Source organism: Anarhichas minor, unplaced genomic scaffold, assembly GCF_050575085.1.
Source record: "Anarhichas minor isolate MPS153535 unplaced genomic scaffold, ASM5057508v1 ptg000033l, whole genome shotgun sequence".
In the NCBI taxonomy this organism is placed as follows: Eukaryota; Metazoa; Chordata; class Actinopteri; order Perciformes; family Anarhichadidae; genus Anarhichas; species Anarhichas minor.
In genome coordinates this window covers 11,485,955-11,506,928 of record NW_027466479.1, presented here as the reverse complement: position 1 = coordinate 11,506,928, position 20,974 = coordinate 11,485,955, and the positions used below count along the sequence as shown (strand labels likewise).

At 40.7% G+C, this 20,974-nt stretch overlaps 1 protein-coding gene across 1 annotated transcript in view; it reads right to left on the bottom strand.

Moving 5' to 3' along the window:
* Nucleotides 1-20,974, bottom strand: part of csmd3b (CUB and Sushi multiple domains 3b) — a 241,463-nt gene that overhangs the window by 65,576 nt on the left and 154,913 nt on the right. Inside the window, exons 12-19 of the mRNA XM_076106168.1 lie at nucleotides 15,581-15,763; nucleotides 14,880-15,206; nucleotides 13,004-13,198; nucleotides 11,202-11,340; nucleotides 9,389-9,576; nucleotides 8,812-9,000; nucleotides 3,562-3,678; nucleotides 2,915-3,130 (exon numbers count right to left, since the gene is read on the bottom strand). Of these exons, the coding sequence (XP_075962283.1) occupies nucleotides 2,915-3,130; nucleotides 3,562-3,678; nucleotides 8,812-9,000; nucleotides 9,389-9,576; nucleotides 11,202-11,340; nucleotides 13,004-13,198; nucleotides 14,880-15,206; nucleotides 15,581-15,763 (1,554 nt within the window). The remainder of the gene's footprint in view (nucleotides 1-2,914; nucleotides 3,131-3,561; nucleotides 3,679-8,811; nucleotides 9,001-9,388; nucleotides 9,577-11,201; nucleotides 11,341-13,003; nucleotides 13,199-14,879; nucleotides 15,207-15,580; nucleotides 15,764-20,974) is intronic.

Sequence of the window (20,974 nt, the reverse complement as noted above, 5' to 3'; positions counted from 1 at the left end):
AAAATATATTTAAACCATGCACTTTATTTAGAGATTTTTTGGGGCATCACTCAATTTCGCTGAGTCTTGCATAAGTACCGTAAGAGTAAGTGGGAGGTGGTGAGATTGTACGGTAAATTAGAGTGCCCTCTTCTAATGATGTTAAATCAACATATCAATAATCATCACTCGCAAAGTCCAGGAACATCGACCCTATATCTGAAATAATCTCTCTCTCTCTGAAAAATAAATTCAACGACTCTTGCGAAAAATAAGCAACTCTTGAAAATGCAGCCCATTAAAATGTAATCTTCACGTTAGAGTTATGTACACTTGTGAATAATTGGTCAAAAAGTCGTGTGTCTGAGTTGACTCCACCGTGTCCTGAAATGCACTTGCTGATTTTGCGTTTAGCACGGTACAGCAGGAGATTTACTGTCAGCGGGCAAAGACGGAGGATGTGATGTGTATTTCAGAGTGAGTGCGCTGCCGGAGGACACAGCATGTTGAGCATGTTGAGTTTGGCAAGCCCCATCTCTGGTGACACCTCCCATGTGTTACATTGTGAGTATCAAGTTATGCCATCTGGGAGGCAAGAAAAAGTCCATCAGTGTAGCCTCGGATTCAAGTATCATTTATTCCAGTCAATGAGAGAGCGCTGAAAGGGCAGTTAGGCAAACGATCTTGACTTAGAAAGGGCAGTCGCAGCCTCGGACTTTGTCTTAATTCTGCTCCTTAAAGTCTTTCCTTTAATTCGGACGAGGGTGGTGGTGAAGTAGCACGGTGGGTCGGCAAAGCACTTTGTACACATTGTTGGCTGTGAGGAATCCATCTCCATATCTTTTCTTCTTATTGTGTTGTTTAATGGTGGATTACATTCAGATTAATGTTGTGTAACCTCTCTCCTCTGTTTAGCTTTTTTTCTTTTTCTTTCGCTATTCTCAAGGTTTTATGGGTATAGTCGTCAAGGCTAGTGGTGTGTGAGAGTGAGAGCTAAACATTCGCTTAAGACAGCAACAGTTTTGTGTTGGCGGGGGGGGGGGGGGGGGGGAGGGGGAGGGGCGACTGTGCCATGTAGGGATATGGGACACTGTTCTCAAGTGGCACATAAGGACACAAGACAAATTTCTGTTCAGACAAGAACAAAGTACGCAGGACTCCCTGAAAAGCCCTATTGATACCACAAACTATGGGCCTATTTCTAAACTGCCTTTCACAGCTAAAGTTTTTGAAGTTTTAGAAGCTTGGATGTGCATTGTATTCTTGACAATTTTCAGTCATAGCAGCTGTCGGTTCCACTCCGTTGAAACAGCTCTTGTCAAAATCTCCAAAGACATCTTGATGCGTGGTAATGCAGGAGCTTAGTTATGCTGGATCGCAGTGCAGCTTTTGAGACCATTGACTTATGTGGGCAGTGGGAGGGTATGCCCGGGTCAGACCTGCAGACCTGTTTCGCCAAGTGTTTCCATTTCATACTCTCATTTGTACCTTTGAAAAGTTTCTACACTATATTTTGGAAAGGGGGGGAAACATTGCTTCAAGTTGGATTCTAAGACTGTGTCCAGGTACTCTTTAAAGGTGTATTGTGCCACAATTATGCGGATCCAAATATACATTATCTCTTTGTTCATCAAAAATGCAAAGCAGCATTATTTTCATCATCATGAGATAACAATCTGATAAAGAGTTCTTATCATGCACCAGTCAGTCTTGTCGCTGAGGTGACGGGAACTCACCACTTTAAACCCACCTTTGTTTAGCTTCCCACACTTATATATGGTGTCTCAATTTTATGTCTGTTAGTTTTTAATCTTAATTAATATTATATTTTGAAGCACCCTGTGATAAGGTGCTATATAAATGGACTTTAAATAAACATTTCTTTAGTAACTTTACAACCTGAAATAAAGCTCTGACAGATTATTTACTGAACTATATTTAAAATACTTTATTATAGCAGAGATGTTTCTCTGCTTTTTTCTTTTTAACGATAAGCTGTTATTTTTCATGAGTTCATAAGCTGATTCTGGTGAAGATCCTGCTCAACTGTTCCCAACTGGAACTAGGCATGATAGAGAGATCCCGCCCCTTCCGGTGGACCATCATTAAGACCTTGTTTCGGAAAAATGTACGGTCGACCGCGGTGAGAGAAAATGTTTTGATCCCGTTTGAATCGTGCCGTGATTTACATATATGAGGTTTGTTAATTTAAAAGATAGTTTTGCACATCAAGAAAGATGCAATTTGTCATAAAACTGTTGAAGTGTAACACTGTGAAAATATTCATTTAGAAAGACTACAAACCAGCTGTGGGGGCAGCTGTGGCTCAGAAAAAAAAGAGCGGGTTGTTCTCTAAGATCGGTGGTTCAATCCCCAGCTCCTGTTGAAGTGTCCATCGGCAAGATACTGAACCCCAACTTGCTGTGCCATCGGTGTGCGAGTGTTTGTGAACGATAAAATGAGAAACTGATGAGCAGTTGGCACATTTGCATGGCAGCCTCTGCCATCAATGTACGGACATGTGTCCATTTACCAATTACACCCAAAAGTGACGTCTATTGCTCTACATTTCTCACACGAACAACGGGTCTTGCTTGTTCTTTCGCTTCCCGGCTCATAAATAGTGTTTGTGACACACGTTGTGCAAAACGAGAGACGTAGTTCGCTGAGTTGCTTCACACAAAATGAAATGGTACAATCACAAACTGTGCCGACTTTCTTGACGTCCAAAATGTTTGGTAAAGAAGTTCTTGGAACGGGAGGGACTTCGCCTTTCTATTACTTCACTGTTTTGCATTCAGCATGGTATGAATTTTAACTGTCTAACACCTACATTATTACTTGTTCCGGTATGAAAAGACGACATTCAGGGTACATTTAATCTAGACCTTCTTGGTGTATAAAGTTAGAATATGACTTAAGGCAAGTGGATTACCAGAGAAAGTTATGTTGAAGCCCTCATATGAAATCGAAAAGTCAGAGATGAATCGTAGCTGGGCTTTGAAGTTGCCATAGAGACCGGCATTGATGTTGCTAGGCAACTCGTTGCCTGTCAGGCGAGCCAGCGGTTGCACGAAACTTCCGTTTTCAGTAACCAAGAGGTAGTCGTGTTGGTCCTCCAGATGAAAAGAGCTGAACTGAAACTGGACACCTGTTAGAGACACACACACACACACACACACACACACACACACACACAGACGGGTAGAAAGACAGGGAGAGCATCTTTAGAAGTTTGTCGATTCGCATCAATATACCCATAATTATATTACAGTATAAATGATGAACTATAAGTACACAGTGAGATTACAGCAGACAACAAAACGACACGTTACAAAATAAATAAAGCATTATTTGAGTTATCAACCAACTTCTCATCATACTGTACATGCACTAACTACAGTATGTCCATACATATAAATATGAATATAAATATGCTATCAACCATAAAAAATATGAAGAATATAATGCATATCCAGTTTGTGATTGCCATAGAGCAGCAGCTGCACCACAGTGAGAGCTGCTGTCTCTCACTGTGCCTCTCTCTATTAGGGAGTGTCGATCTGTGCGTGTGTCTCTTGCCTTTCCCGTGGCTGACTTCAACGGTCCAGGTACAGTTGAGAGATGAAGGGTAGCTGTCTGGATAGCCGGGACTAAGGATGGTTCCCCAGGGACCTCTAACATCCCCGCCACATAAAGCTGGATAGATTGAGAGAGACAGAGTGGAAGAGACCAAGGGAGGGAGGGAGAGAGAGAGAGAGAGAGGGAGAGAGAGGGAGACGGGACAGAAGCAGAGAGAAGGTTAGCATCAGATTGTTGATAGCTAAAACAGATAATGTTTCCCTGTGGACCTTTAATACAACTTCTATCGTACACACACACACACACACACGCGCTACAAGAGAGGGAGAGGTAGACACAGAGATACAGAGAGACAGAGAGACATCCTCTAAAACTTGTTGGTAGAAAAGGTCTGCATGCCCTGACAGCACTAAAATGTGTCTTGTCACATTTGGAAATGTTTTAGTGAGTATTCCCTTTCAGCTTTACTTTAAATGTTTAAATTAGATTTTGTTTCTGATATATTCCCTACTTCTGTTGCACATTTAAAATAATGGCATGGGTAATGTAAAATCCACCACACACTGGAAGGATAAATAATGGATTATTTGAGGTTTATGTAGTGTAATGTCCCTGAAACGAACCAGCCCCTGATGATAAGCATAATGTGATTCGAGTCATTCCTCATATATGTTGACAGTGCATAATAATCTAGTGAAATGAACAAGCAATATGCTTATTTTTGTGTTTAAAGAAACAGTATCAGTTGTATCGTGTGGGTCTGAATCATAGACACTTTTTTTTGTTGTCGTTTCAATTTTCTGGAGGGTGCTCTTCAATAAGTGGGTACACACTGTAGGTGCCAACACTCTAAATGAATAGTTGTATGTTCTAAATGAGAGCACCTGCCTCTAGCAGAGCAAAACGTAACACTTCAGCTTCTCTGCTTAGACATAATTAGCTCAAGCTTCAAGATCTGTACTTCTCATTTAGTATCTTCCACATGGTAGTGACTTACCTAGACTCCCAGTGTGTCCTCATGACTGCATTACTGAGCATGATCAAACCTGATAAACCATATTTCAGTGCCAGTTTGTAATACATATTTGGAGCTTTAATTTTCGTACTTCAGCATTAATTGCAATTGCAGGTTCTGCATAAAACAACCAACTCAAATGAATTCAAAATAAATGCAGTGGATATATTGTGAGACAAGGAATGGGAGAAAAACAAAGTAACTGGAGTAGTAGAAGTTACTGACTAAATTGCAAAGTTCCTTGTTATATTACAAATGAGCATCTGGGCAAGTGTGGGAGAACTGAAACATATTTGCAAGATTGTGTTGCTTTGGGATGAACTGTTTCTGAGCTCCAAATTGTTTTGAGGAAGAAAACTAAGACACGAACTAAAACAATCCCAAGAAAACCACTGCTTGCATATAATTTAAGCTACTTTTCCACAACATTAATGCTGCCAAATAGCTGCATCTTGTGCAAGAACCGTAACATATCTTTTGTTTCTGAATGTTTTTTTGCCCCCTTTTAATACCGTTTGATTTCAAGTGATTAGGAAGCAGTGATATTCAAAGCAGTGAAGCAGTGCAAATGTTTCTTCGAGACTACTTAAAACCTACTACTTTCAACCGCTCAGTGCGGCCTCAGGATGACCCTGCGAGCTCTGCACGCGGTTCAGCCGTGTACATTGTTATGCAGTAAGAGACCCGTGCTCGCACAGAGATGCTCAGGGTTGAGACCAGGTCCTCGGAAAAGCTGGGGCAATCCCTCATTCTGTGCATACTAATGCATGCATGTGTTGCAAGGTGCTTCATTTCGGCTCGCTCCACTTGGTTCATCTTATAGTTGGCCGACTGGCCTGTCGTTTCCTCTTACAATAAACTCATAAAACGCCATAACATTACCTCAAAGAAGTGCAACGATGGCAGAGCAGCTGGGAGAAGGTCAAACCAGAAAGTTCTGCTGAAGTTTCCTTGAGCAGGTCAATTAACCAGTTCAGTGGGAGCTGACAACCACCAACACTGAGAGCTGCGGCTCAGACGACAATCTGTTTAGACCCAAAGGTGAGCACTGCCACAACAACATAAAACAGGCAAGTCAGACACTGAAAATGTGTCCAAAACCACAACAGAGCATCAGTATCTTCCCCCTCAACCACCACCGTTTATACGACATCAGCATCCCTGAAAACAAGGGCGAGGAGTGAGAATATATCCAACTAACCGATACATAGATGCAAGCGGGCTCGCACCCACCCACCCACCCACCCACACACACACACACACACCCACACAGTACGCTATTAATTATTTATACTTTTCTGCCAGGAAGCTCCTAATGTTGAATGCTGAGTTATATGAGAGATTTGAAACACTGCATCACATCTCTATCTCTGCCAGTTCCTTCCTCTCTATCTCATTCTCTCTCTTTCTTTAAGATCTCACTTATTGCTTCTTGTCCACCTCGGTCTGTTAGTAGGTCCTACTATCCGTTCTGTTTCATGTGGATGAAGCTAGGTTGAGTGATTCCACTAAAACAGGGGTGTCCAAACTTTTTTCAAAGAGGGCCAGATTTGATAATGTGAAAATGCCCAAGGGCCAACAGTCCCTGCTGACATTATTTTAAACAATACAAGTAGCCTATACATACATTGTTATTTAATCATTTTATTTTCAATGACAGCAAATAGCAATGTAACCAAATGTAAGCATTCATGTGTGAACACATCTCAACAACTATTCTGACTTTCTTTCACATCTTGAAAGTCAGATAACACAAAGAACAAGCCATCTAAAAGCTAATTACATAGAAACCGATCAATGTTCTCACCTCAAGACAATCTTAAATATGACTTAGTGAGGGTAATGAAAAGTTGTCTCACATTTAAGTTCAACACACATGAAACAGGCTAACGAAACACATCAAGTTGTCTCTTAGTATCTGATGATAGCTCTTCAGTGTTACGAGCCAGGCAAACATTAGCAAACTCGGTCTTCTTCTCGGGGCAAATATGTTTTCTGCTATTTTCATAACACAGTCTTTGATAAACTCACCTTCCGTAAAAGGTTTGTCATGTTTAGCAATTACCATGGCCACTTGGTAGCTTACTTTGATGATGTTTTCATGTGAAAAGGACCGCTGCTGTGAGGCCAAGTTATCTTGGAGTTGCTTCACTTTTCTAGCTCGGTCGCTCTGATAGCTTGTTGTAGCATTAGCATGTTTGGTCTCGTAGTGTCTCTTTACATTATATTCCTTAAACAAGGCAACAGTCTCATGACTAATTAGGCAGACACAGTTGTTTCGGTTTTCGGTGAAAAAAATATTGCGATCTCCACCTCTCCTGGAAGCCGCGGCCCTCATTATCGACTTTCATTTTTTGGTCTAAAACATCAATCTTTGGATTTCAGAAAGGTTGACCGAGCAATTTGAATCATACTTTGATTCATTTAAATCCACAACATTTCTTAAGGGAATCCTCCGGCTTTGAGAAAATCTGATATATTTTGGTCATTCTTTCAATATGAATATTACATGAACGAGTTTAGTTCACAATCTAGTAATCTTTCTGTTTGGCTAATGTGATAATCTTGCCATTGTGTCATTCATTTTATATTTTACATCAAAGGAAGGAATGCTGCTTATTTCCTAATACACAGTAAAAACATAATTTGATTTCTGCAACACTTCCGAGAGCTGAGTCAGCTTTCAATGCTGCCATTCATTGTTGACCCGTCAATCATCACACTAGATCATTTCTTAGCAACCACAGCAGCAAATAGTACCTATATTTGCGTGTTTACTGTCGAAACACGGTCTGATGGCATTCAGCCCGCATATTCCAGGCAGCATGTTTGATGCTTGTGTGCTCAAACTGCCTCCTTAGAGGAAACCACTGCTGGTCCAGGGAACTGTGCAATTCAAATGTGGTTAACAAGCGAATCAGCCAACAAGCCGAACCAAGCAAGCCGCTACAAAACTGATGCAGCAGTGCCGCATCTCTCCTTCCTCTCTCCTCCATGATTGGAGAGAGAGAGAGAGAGAGAGAGAGAGAGAGAGAGAGAGAGAGAGAGATCCCCTCCTCCCCTCAGCTACTCCTGTGCCCCCTCTCATTCCTTGATTTGGGAGAGAAGAGAGAGGAGGTGACAGCCAACACAGGCTCTCGTCAACCTTACCTCAAACCTTCCTGTGTTCACGTTTCACACGGAAGAGGAGGTGACAGGAGGCACACACACACACACACACACACACACACACACACACACACACACACACACACACACACACACACACACACACACACACACACACACACACACACACACACACACACACACACACACACACTGTACATGCCCACAGATCTCTAATCTTCTCCTGAAATCATCCCCTATCAGCCACAGCAGCCTTCACACTGCAAATTGCCCCGGCGCGCGTGTGTGTGTGTGTGTGTGCGTGTGTGTGTGTGCGTGTGTGCGTGTGTGTGCGTGTGTGTGTGTGCTTGATTCAACCAGTGGTTTTGTCGCAGAACATGTTCTGTGTGACTCAGCTCCCTATATAGGGATGGTGGGCTCCACTTCTGAGCTCTTTCACGCAACTCAGCTTCTTTGTGTCTTGTTTTTTAATGGAACAACTAGATCATCTATTTTGGTTTAAAAAAGAACCTGCTATTTAATTTTGGAACAATTATTTTGTACTGTAAATATCATAAGCAAGACTGCAGTGAAGATGTGGCCATGCCATGTCAAGTATGTGCTCCCACACTTAACACTGTGCATACTGTCTCTGCACATACACATAGATTAAACGTAGATTGTGTGGGATTTCATATAATGGGGGTAAAGATAGTGATCTAATGTATGTCAAAAAAAGTAAAAGACTTTAAAGTTAAGAGGATAGTGGGGTTTTTACATCTGACAATAGATGACACAGAGTTGAGGATGATGGTATAATGTTGGGGCGTCAGATTACTGTGAGATATCAACACACATTATCTGAAAGGGCCGTCATATTTAATACTTTGGGGGCTATGTTGTGTTAATTTGACAATGTCAATTTGAACACGTCAGTACCAAATTAAACAGGCCTTCTCATGTCCATAAAGGTTGGTTATAGGAGTGTTTCCCCAAGTTTTTGTTTAATATTTGATAAGTGCGACAAAAAATCTGGTATAATGTAGAGCAAGGAAAACCTGTGAACTACTGTACATTATATATATGTATTATGTATTTGTCTGAGAGGCTATTTAATTGGTATTTACCATCACATGTAGGTAAAGAGTGGCTCCACCAGTGGTTCTTCTCACATACTAGTGGCTCCTCGTGGCTGAGTCTGTAGCCAGAATCACAACCAAATGATACTGTGGACCCGATGGAGAAGTCCTGCCCGTACCGAATCCCATTGACGGGGATACCAGGGTCCAGGCACGAGTAGCTGTCCACTGTAACGCCTGAAAAAAAAAAAAGATTAGATGTCTACATAGTATGTATGTGCATAAAGACGAGACTCGCATCAGCAGTTTTGCTGATCTGCATAATCTAAAACTCACAGATGGCTTGAATCTCCCCATAAAGCACCATGCTGTGCAATCAAGGTGGTTTGCTTATCGCAGTTGATGACCTGCATGTCAGGCCAGCATGTGAATCTGTGTCTGGTGGGCTACTAGTGTAAGGTTGTGTCCTGACATCATGCACAACACCTACTGTTATGTATGAAGTGCATGTGTATTGTTGTGGTCTGCAGAAGGCATAGACAATTTTTCAAAGACAGCTTTGTATCTATGAAGGCATGTCCACATGTCTATATGCATGAATATACTGTATTTGCTTCTGACTTACTTTCATATATTATTTTGAAGCCAGCATTTGATCGGCTGTTATCGGTGGTAAACAGTAGATACAGAAAGTTGCTGCTGCTGAACAGGAACTGGGGCACCTGGGTACCATTGAAGGAGCCAACCAGAGGAGACAGGAGGTTTGGCCCATCATGGATCTCCAAAAAGTCATAACCCAGCTCTGTCTGGAACCTGTGAGACAACAACATCAGAATATCACAATGCTGATGATCATTTTTCTTTTTTCTTTTTTTAAAGAGACACTGGAATAAACGCCTTCATATTTCATTTCAAACAGATAGGACAACGCAAGACTGCGTAAAAAGTTCAGGCTTATTTTCTTCACTCACTAATGTTGGATCTCTTTGACGCATTCATTGAAAGGGTAACTTCAGCCATTTTTTATCCTGGACTCTATTTTGCCATGTCTTTGTGTCTAAGGTTATGTCCATTTATGTCAGATTGTAATTATAAGTGTCTGACAACAACATAAAAAGGACCCCTCGGAGAAATAAATTAGTTTTCTTACCTTTTGCTTTCTGTTATTGTGTCAAGTGACTTGATGGAAACGTGAGTGAGAGTTGGAGAGAGAAGTGTCATTGGACACCAGTGTTGTCAGAATTTGTTTTTGTATTGGAGTAAAGACAGCGTAGCTCAGCGTTATCTAAAAGATTCTAAGTCTCATGGCGGAATATTTAGCTGATTTTGACAATGTGCATGCAATGCAACATTTCAGAACGACACTTCTCTGAGCCGGACACAAAATAACAAACAGCCCAGATCATGCAAAAGGTAATGAAAAACGTTGTATTTCTCTGTAGGGTCATTTCCATAATGTTGTCAGACAATTATTTTGCCATCTGAGCCTGTCAATGGAAAAAAAAACACTGAATGTGTGCTATTGTGTGGTCAAGGGTTTTCTAAATTAATTAAAATTAATTCATGTGTCATTGAGGTGAATAGGTGCCACATGCAAATTTAAGAGGTTACTTCCAAAAACAAAAGACACATAAGAGGGGAGACTAAATCACGCCTACATGTGTGTTGACTTAGCAGGGATAACATTAATGAGAAAAGTTGATCTACAGGAGAATAAATATCAGTTAGATTCCTTTTTTTTAATATAATTTGTCACTTGTGACCTTACCTTTGTGGTTTCCTATACACGTATTTCCATCGTAAAGAAATATTCAGCAACAATATTGTTTTTATGGGTGTGTTTTTATGCTCAAAATTGTCTGAGGGAGGAGCCCCAGTCCTCCGTTTAGTATGTGTCTCCACCCATGTTGAAATTCAACCTATGCCCTTGGTCCAGGTGGAAAAATACCAAAGTTACCATTTAAGGGATGAATTCCATTGATGGTCCTTAAAAAAACGCTAAGTTGATGTTGCACTGCATTCAAATGAAATGACTGTTAATCAAAAGATTATCACAGCCATTAAAGTCATACTTCTGTACATGTGTGTTTAATTGAGTTAAAATGCTGCAGGTTAAAAAAAGGTTGAAGAGGTCCAGTCTTTAAAGCCCCCTACAGGTTGTTGAGCCAATGTTAAATGCACTGTACAATGAAATAAAGTTGAAACATAATATTTTACAGGCTCCTCTAGTCTTGAATCTATTCCCGGTCCACAACTCAGAGAGCATATAATACAAACCAAAATATCACCCAGCCTTTCCGATCAATATCCTCCCAATATGTATTAAACAACCTATGACATTTAATAGATCGTTGTCATATCTGATGAATCTGCACAGTTCTGCCTTGTCCAGAGCTCTGAGAGTCTTCATAATATGCTCAGAGAATCATGCCACCCACCTGTCAAATGTGACTTTGATGGAGCGTCCAGGTTCTGATTCAATCACCCACTCACAGCTGAGGGAATCTTTGTAGTAACCAGGCCAACCAGGAGACAAAATCACTCCATTCGGGGCTGAGTAGTGGCCTCCACACGGGGCTGGAGGAGGAGGGACAGAAGGAGGGACGTGAAGGCAGATACAGAGGACGCAAAAGGGAAGACGAGAGTTGATTTGTATCAAAACCACTCAAGTCGAGGCTGAGAGTCGGGGTGAAGTCCACATCCAAGTTGATGTGCGGCAAGTGAGACGTGACACCAGACAGATCTGGGGGGATTTAGTAGCAGTGTGCAAAATCAGACCTCCTGAAAGCCTCAACAGCAAAATTCCAGGGGGGGGGTCTCTAAATCATAAGACTACTATTTGCTTATTATTACTTGCCATTTTTACTAAAATGTCTTTACCTAAATGGACCCCCTTTGGTCTTAGATATCAGGACGACAACTAGAAGAAGCTGAGCCAAGGTGTGTGTGTCGGGTTGCACGTGTGAACGATTAGCGAGAGAGAGGCGAGTGTGCTGTGCGTATTCTATCGCAGGGCGTGGTTGTGTAGTTGTTGTGAGTGGACTTATTGATAACGATATAAGCCTTAGTGATGTGTGTGCAAAGTGTGTACAGCTTCACAAGCATACAGTCAATATTCTTGTCTAAAAGATGGTTTGCTGTGACAGTGTACCGGTTGATGAGGCGTTGACATGCTCTGATTTCACAATTAAACAACAGTAGACCATGATTTTACAATTACTTTGGATAAGTAGCTATAGTCCTGTCGGAGGCCTTATCACTGTGCTATCAGCACAAAAACAATGACATTTCATTGTTGCACTGATTGCCATCATAAGGATGGCATTCAATGCAAAAATACACTTAGAGGAACATAAATAATGTATCATATTCAAAGGCAACATTCAGAATCATAAATGAGAAGATTCTCCAGAATGATAACACAAGGTTACATTAGCCAGGAGCCATTCTGTTCCAGTCTTCTTTTACATTTGATCTTGTTTAGAGTTTAACTTCGTGTCTGGAGTCAATTAGTTCTGGTCTGTGCCTCCTGAATACAAGTTAGTGAATTTTCATCCAAGTAGTTATCGACACACATTAGCTACAAAGGATCTGGGGACATTAAATGACCTGGAGCGTAATTAGCACGGCTTTTCTTTGTACCGTCAACAGTATATCTTCAGTTAGAGTTACAGCTAAAGCACTATTTCGATATTTTCTTCCACCTGAGATTAGATTTCCATTTCCTTCTGTCTGTGCTTTATCACAAGCTGTCGAGTTTTGCACTAATGGAGATATTTAAATGGCAATATACTTACTCCGACTATTATTAAAGGATGGTATATGAGGTATAGTGTGACAATTATATAATAATTACATATTGAATCGTCAAAGTTGATTGGTGTAATGACTAATAAGCAGACTTCACTTGACTTTTCAAGGAAGTGCTCACTGTTTCTTTTGCTTTTTATCACATACAACTATGATAATTATATCCTTCACATTTGTTTTGTCATTAACTTCACATTTCTCCATAGAATTCTTCCTGTATGTAGCTTACAAGAAAGGGTCTGCCAGATTATTCTTGTAAGCTAATGGCTGTACCTTTGGCAGCAGTGTATAAATAGTTCCTTCCCTGGATATTTAGGTTCACTGGACACCTCCATATCTTTTTCCCTCTGTCGAGCTGACAGCAGTTCATTTCCACTTCCTGGGTTGTTCTCGAGTTAATAGTTTAATCAGCAATAAAGCCAATATTTACCTTCACATTTAGGGATGGGCCCACTCCACATGACCTTTCCTTTTTCTAACTGACAGGAGATGGTCTCGGTTCCTTGGGTTTTGATGAAACCATCCTCGCAGACCACAGAAATGGAGCTGCCAAGCTGGAAGCTGTCTCCAAAGCGGCGAGCGTTGATGGGAATACCAGGGTCTGGGCACTCATTATGGCCAAATGCTGTGGTAAAAAGTTACAAGGAGACACAGATATGAGGAGCACAATATAGTAGACTAGACGCCCACAGAGAGAGACAGTCGTACACAAGAAATGTTATGAAAAAATACAAGACCTCTATTTTACCGACACTCACATGCTACATTTAGATGACATTTCTGAGCACTAATCACATACATCTATTGCTGCAACGTGTGTCTTTTAGTGTTCAGTCCTGGCCAGTAAAACGTCTCCTGTACTATGTCTGTTCTATAACTTTGTTATTATGGTAATTAATGGTGCTACAGTATATTTGCACCGCGCTTGGGTTGACCCTCATGTGAGCGTGTCTGCATCAGGATATGGTTTGCTCACATTAGAAAGCTGTAAAGTCCAACCTTCCATTGCTAATGTTTCGCTAGTTGAAGAAATCTGGTGTGATCAGGTAATAGAAAGATTTAAAAATGACAAACGTAATGACCCGAAAAAAAATAGAAAAGAGTCAGTTATCCACAGAATGTTGTCATAAATAAACTGTAAGGGAACTGTGGGCAGAACACTTTAACATTTTATCTGTTTGCCGTCAAACCCGCAGTCAGACAAGAAGATCAATATCAATTTCCATTTCCAGTTTGTCTGGTACGGGGACGTGTTTAGCCTGAATTAGCTCAAAGACTGCAAGCAGGGGCAAACAGTTCGCTTGCACCATCAAAAATGAACAAATAGGCCTTCCAACAAAATCCCAAACGATCTCATTTACTGTACATGTTGTATCCTGTTGTCTCGCGAGCTATGATCGATACATCTAAGAGTCACCTGGGTTTTGATCAGGTCTGCACAGCTGACAACTTTACAATGGAGACAGAACTTCTGAGTGTTCGCCTAAAACACTAATGTCTTGGATTCTATTTTGACACGGGTGAAAGACACAAGGTATGATGTTTAAAAAAGGCAATTTGGGAGGTTTTGGAAGGTGTGTTGTTTCTCTTTTGACTGAACTAGACAGTTTCCGCTCACTTCTATTCTTTGTGCTAAGCAAGGCTAAACACTTCCTGGACCTCTCTTTGCACTGGACGCGCAGATACAAAAATGATGAAATGATGATCTTCTCATCCGACTCTGGGTATGATAACAAACAAACAAAACGACCAAAAAGTGTTCTTTTAATACTCTTTGTTCTGCAACATACACCTCTATTCTTAGCTGCTGTATTGACCACATGAAACCTCTGGGATCAATGAAGTCTGTCTTTTGTCTTTTCTGGAACAATTCTTTCTGTTGATGCCTGCAGCATCCTCATCCAACTTTTAGTGAATTACAAAAGCTTCTATCTAAAATTGCACTTACTCGTTCTAAGTGATCGCTGTGCTCACATTTACAACAATTGTTAAAGGTCTAGGCTGAAAATCGTGCATCAAATGTATCTACAGTCGTATGTTTTATAGCTTCAAAACATAATGTGTGAGCCTGAGACCCTTCTGCATTATTCTGCTGCAAAAGATAATAAATATTACCCTAAATGATATTCATTTACCCGCCATAAACATGTATCAAACTTCAACTTGTGGGAAAAAAATCTTATGTTGGAAACTGTCAATATAGTGTTGCCACATTTGATTCTGTTTTACAACACATGTAATAAAATAGGTATTTTTTATATCTAAAAACGGTACATGCAATGAAAAGAATAAGAAAAATGACATACTACTGTAAGTGATGTTAAATCCTCTCCCTGACATGGAGTGATCAGCCTGAAACTCCAGCCTCAGTGTGTTGGTATTGGACGTCAGATGGGAAGGATTCTCAGCTCCAGAGAACCTCCCAATCACGCCGGCATCATTTGTCTCGCCATCTTTCAGAGTGAGGGAATCGTAGGGCGCCTCAAGATCAAAGTCATTGAATGCCAAATGAATTCTGGAGCCTGGCTCTGATTGGATGAGCCAGACACAGTTCATGTTGTTCCCATAGCCTTCTGGGTAGTCTGGGGAGAGGACAGTTCCTGAGGGAGCTGTGAAGTTGGACATGCAGGGGACTGCGGGAGCAAGAGGAGTACAGAAACGCAGAGAACGACAGACAGACAGACAGACAAACAAACAAACAAACAGAGACAGACAGACATACAACGACAGACAGACAAAAGGACATACAGAGACGGACAGATAAAGACAAAGAATGGGGAAAAATAAACATTCAGGAACAGAAAGGAAGAGAAGGGAAAGAGATGCAGAAAGAGAAATTTCCTGTTAAATATTCATCGCCACAGCATCATCGGTCATCATCTGCTCCAGGCCATAATAAACTTTGTCCTGTCACCACGGTGACAGGTCAGACTGAATGTTATGCACATGCCATGTCCCTCTGCAGCCTTGTCCAAGAAAAGAACCTACGTATGATTTGAATACTTACATATGCATATGGGGACATTTGCTGACCACTGATTGTTGTCTTGGCAGGAGATAGTTCTCTCTCCAATCAGCTCAAAGCCAAACTGGCACTCAAACCTCAGGATTCCTCCATTTGAGAAGCTGTCCCCTTCTCTTATTCCATATAGAGGAGTTCCAGGGTCCCCACAACTCTCCTTGTCTATTTCTGTAAAGACACAATTTCAGAAGGAGACATTAACATCTGATTGTTATTTCTCTGCGATCATAGACCTCCATTACTGTCCAAAAAACATAAAACCATGCATCAATAAGCCTGATCGTCGGACTGCGTGACATGTTGGTTCATTGAAATGAGCACTAATTATTTTGAGTCAGTCCCACGTATATAATGTCCTGCTGCTGCAAAAAACTACAGCAGAAATAGTACCCAACAAATGTACTATTTACACTTTTTTGAGTTACTTCTTCTAAAATGATTGTTTCTTAATCCATAAAAACTATAAAATATGTTAATGACCCATTCCTAAAGCATTAAATCTGTACTAGGAACCAATAGGCTTTGCACAGAGGTAACAGACAGGCTGGGGAAGTCAGAAAGTATTGAGAGAGGGACACATTGCCGTTTCTTCTAGTTTTTTGACAATAAGACAATAAACAATACGGCTGGCCTTTATTCTATTACACGGATCTTTACATTACCAAATAAGTTACTTTATTAGGTTCCTAGGTATCTCAGCAACCTTACAGAAATAATGTTTGACACACAAGAGGTACAGTAGGCCTAATAATGCAAATGGTAAAGAAAATAATAATTTATTATAATGTGACAGGATCATTTGTCAGAGGTCAGAGATGAGAAAAAAAAAGTACATTGAGAAGAGCATTCTTGAAAACCATAACTTACATAACACTGTTAACAAGTAGAGACTAGACAAATGACACATAATGGATATATAATATACAGTTAAGAGGGTTTTCAAACACTGCTAATTGGCATGCAACCGGAGGAGCAGTATTTGCCAGTTATTTTTCTTCAAATTTAGTTATTGTCAAGGGTATACATCAGTGTTTTTTTCAATATACTGTAACTGTATTATCAAACTGTAGGTAGCTAGAGCCACATGGAATGATAATGTATTATACATCTTTTGGTGACATCTTTCCTCTGTTATTTTTGCAAAAGTTAATGATAAGATACTATTGACTGCTTGAACATGTAACTCTGAATGTTTTTTTCAAGTTAAGCATTGCGAGTGAATATATTTGGCAGCTCGCTTATCCAGCGTCTGGAGTCTAGCTTTAACAGTATTTGTGGTCGCCATGCAGTGTTCACATCCTCAAATACCCAATGGCCATCTTCTCCTGCTGTGAAACACCATGTCATGCAAGAGCCCATCATCCATTTTGAACAGAAATACACTGCCAACTGAATGGAGGCTTGCTTGAAGATGATTGGCTCTCGGTTTGCTGCGTCAAGCGAATTTCTACTTCTTAGTTCACGTAGCCTCGAGCAAGTTTGCATCCATCTCTTTCTGCGTGCCTCCTTCCCCTGAGTTTGCAAGTATTTGTGACACTTCCTTTTTCACATTCAGTCGCACAATGAGGTTACACAGATCCTTCTCTGATTCTATATAAAGGTACCACCACAATTCTCTTTAAAATGTTGTGTTCTGTATTTCAGGAAATATACCCTCTATTTCCTCATCCTTTCTCTCCTTTATTCCCCCGCTCCCTCTCCTATTTTCGGTATTATTTACAGGAGTGGCCCATGGCAGGAAGCAAAGGTGTGTGCTTTGTCTGTCTGTTAGTATATGTATGTGTGTGCGTGTCTGAGTGCGGGTTTGTGATGTATTGCATTAATTTCCATCATGACATCGTCTTTATGAGACCCACAGACTCAACCAATCACAACCTGCCTAACACAAACGCTTGTGTATCAACAAACATAGACACACACATGCACGCACGCATGCACACACACACCTTGCAGAATAATAGAAAACGAATTGCTTTGGAGAGAAAACAGGCCTATTGTCGGAACATTCCCATACTACTACTCTCACACACACACATGCACTGCACACACACATCACAGTATCCACAGTCAGTCTCTCTGGTAGCATCACACAAAGGCATAGACATATTTATCTCACACACACACACACACACACACACACACACACACACACACACACACACACACACACACACACACACACACACACACACACACACACACACACACACACACACACACACACACACACACACACAAATAATCCTTGTTTGTAACAACAAGGCTGACAGATTCACAAAAGGGATTAGGCTCCTTCAAGTGTATGCATGTGTTTGAGTGTGTATGGGTGGACCCTCTGAAGATCCTCAAACCTCTACGGAGTCTGACGATCCTCAAACCTCTACGGACTCTGACGATCCTCAAACATCTACGGAGTATGACGATCCTCAAACCTCTACGGACTCTGACGATCCTCAAACATCTACGGAGTATGACGATCCTCAAACCTCTACGGAGTCTGACGATCCTCAAACATCTACGGAGTATGACGATCCTCAAACATATACGGAGTCTGACGATCCTCAAACCTCTACGGAGTATGACGATCCTCAAACCTCTACGGAGTCTGACGATCCTCAAACATCTACAGAGTCTGATGATCCTCACACATCTACGCAGTCTGCCGAACCTCAAAGATCTACGGACTCTGACGATCCTCAAACATCTACGGAGTATGACGATCCTCAAACATCTACGGAGTATGACGATCCTCAAACCTCTACGGAGTCTGACGATCCTCAAACCTCTACGGAGTATGACGATCCTCAAACCTCTACGGAGTCTGACGATCCTCAAACATCTACAGAGTCTGATGATCCTCACACATCTACGCAGTCTGCCGAACCTCAAAGATCTACGGACTCTGACGATCCTCAAAGATCTACGGAGTATGACGATCCTCAAACATCTACGGAGTATGACGATCCTCAAACCTCTACGGAGTCTGACGATCCTCAAACCTCTACGGAGTATGACGATCCTCAAACATCTACGGAGTCTGACGATCCTCACAAATCTACAGAGTCTGACGATCCTCACACATCTACGCAGTCTGCTGAACCTCAAACATCTATGAAGTCTGCTGAACCTCAAACATCTATGCAGTATGACAATCCTCAAACATCCACTGAATCTGATGATCCTCAAGCATCTACGGAGTATGGCGATCCTCAAACATCTACTGAGTATGACGATCCTCAAACATCTACTGAATCTGATGATCCTCAAACATCTACGGAGTCTGACGATCCTCAAACATCTACCGAGTCTGATGATCCTCAAACATCTACGGAGTCTGATGATCCTCAAACCTCTACGGAGTCTGACGATCCTCAAACATCGACGGAGTTGCGGATATATTGCATGATATATTATGCAAGATAAGAATTTAAAAAAGTGTTGTTTTAGTAAATGTACATTTTGAAAGAAAATATCTTCCTCGAGAGGAGGACCAGCATGTTTATATATTTTACCTTTTGCTTTCTGTTATTTTATGATCTTGACTGAACATGCTTTGTTGCTAAAAAATATATGTATACATGGAAGAGATTGTGTGTGTCTGTTTTTTTCATAAAGAGTTTGTGTATGACTTCAATATTGTGTTTGTGATTGCACATTGAGCCTCATTACACACACTCTGTCCTATTATATCACCATGTTGTCCATATTCTCTTGTATCCATACAAACATGTAAACTCCACACTCTCTCACACACACACACATGCACATAAACGACGTGTAAATGCACTACCTGTAAAGCTCTGGGAGAGCAAGGAAATATATTTTGGGGGGATAATGAGATTGGAGGAAAAGGAAAAAGCTTATTGGCTATTACTCTTTTTTTGTGACCATTGTGAAATTGATTTTACGGCTATGCTGCTAGTAAACGAATGCTGAATGTATAGCTGTTTGCATGGTCTAATGTTTGTCATATGCTATAAACGGTCTCCTGCAAATTCTTGCTGTTGCTGTGCTTTGTTTTCAATATGTGTAAACCACATACAATAATACTCTAAGATAACTGTAATAGCCACATAAGGAGATCAATTGAGAGGAAAGTCTTTGCACTCAAGCATATTCGCAGTATGAGGAAGAAATGAGAAGCTCAGCCTCTCTAATTAGCTTGTGGATGTCTGAATATGTGAGCAAAATGGAGTGGCCCATTTGACTAGTTCCCACTGTAGATGTGAAGATAGTCCTTTGAATAAAAATGATCTAATTCATTACACACGAAATACTGACATTTTTCTGCCTCTCTGAGGTTCCAAACAGGCCACTGAAGAGCTTTTGAGGATTGATTTGATAGGAGATGATTCTATTCTCATAAAAACACATTATATCTGTCGGCTCTTGTTACATAAAGTGCACAAAATATTTTTTTTGCTCAATGGTGTAACTCCCAAATACAGTATCTGTTACTCTCTGTACTTCCAGCATCATCAGTGAATTTCAGGATGTGCCTGTCCTCACCACAAAAATGTCTACAGTCTATGTACAGAAAGTACAGGTGAGAGAACAGGACATCCACATCTGAAAGGCATTTTTGTGTTTTTTGTTCCACTAAGATGTTACTGTCACTCCCTCTCCTCATCTAAGAGTATCGGAATAGATTACTAAATAAATGCAACACTAGTGAGCACGCTATCACTTTAGTACACTTTGTTAAATCAAAACAAGGGAGTAAAACTTACAAAATCCTGCCAAAAGGTTAAAGCAGCATTTTACACACGTCTCTTCTGCTTCCACTAAATACAAAGAGTCTAATGAGCGCCAAACCATCTGGTGCTGCTTCTTGATGAGCCTTTCAAATGACTTCATGACCAATGAGGGCCAAAACGGCTGCTCGTAGGTTCTTAGTAAGTAGAACGTTGCTTAGTCAATCCCTGTCCATTTATTGTAAGAGCAGTTTGAAATGACCATCAGTCAAAATAGGAATCAGGACACATATTTCACATAGCTCGGTTACCCAATGCCATACATGATTTGAAATATATGGCATATATTTATCCTAATGAGAGAAAGAATCATTTTTTATGATGAATTTTGACTGAATGATCCGCAGATATAGTAGATTTCAAGTAGATATAGTAGGTGGCTACAAGAGAACTGAACGTTACACGAGTCAATAATTCATGACTAGAAAATGAAATGCCGCTTAAAGTTCTGTGATAACGTAAGCCCTGTTCTCCACAGGTTTGCAAAAAACACACACAAACACACAGAAACACGCATCCAAAAAAGCGTCAGGCTTTGGCTCACCACCCTAATATTAAGGTTATTGACTGTAAAATTGAATCACATTTCTGGTTATGTTGTGAATGAATATTTCATGAAGTGATA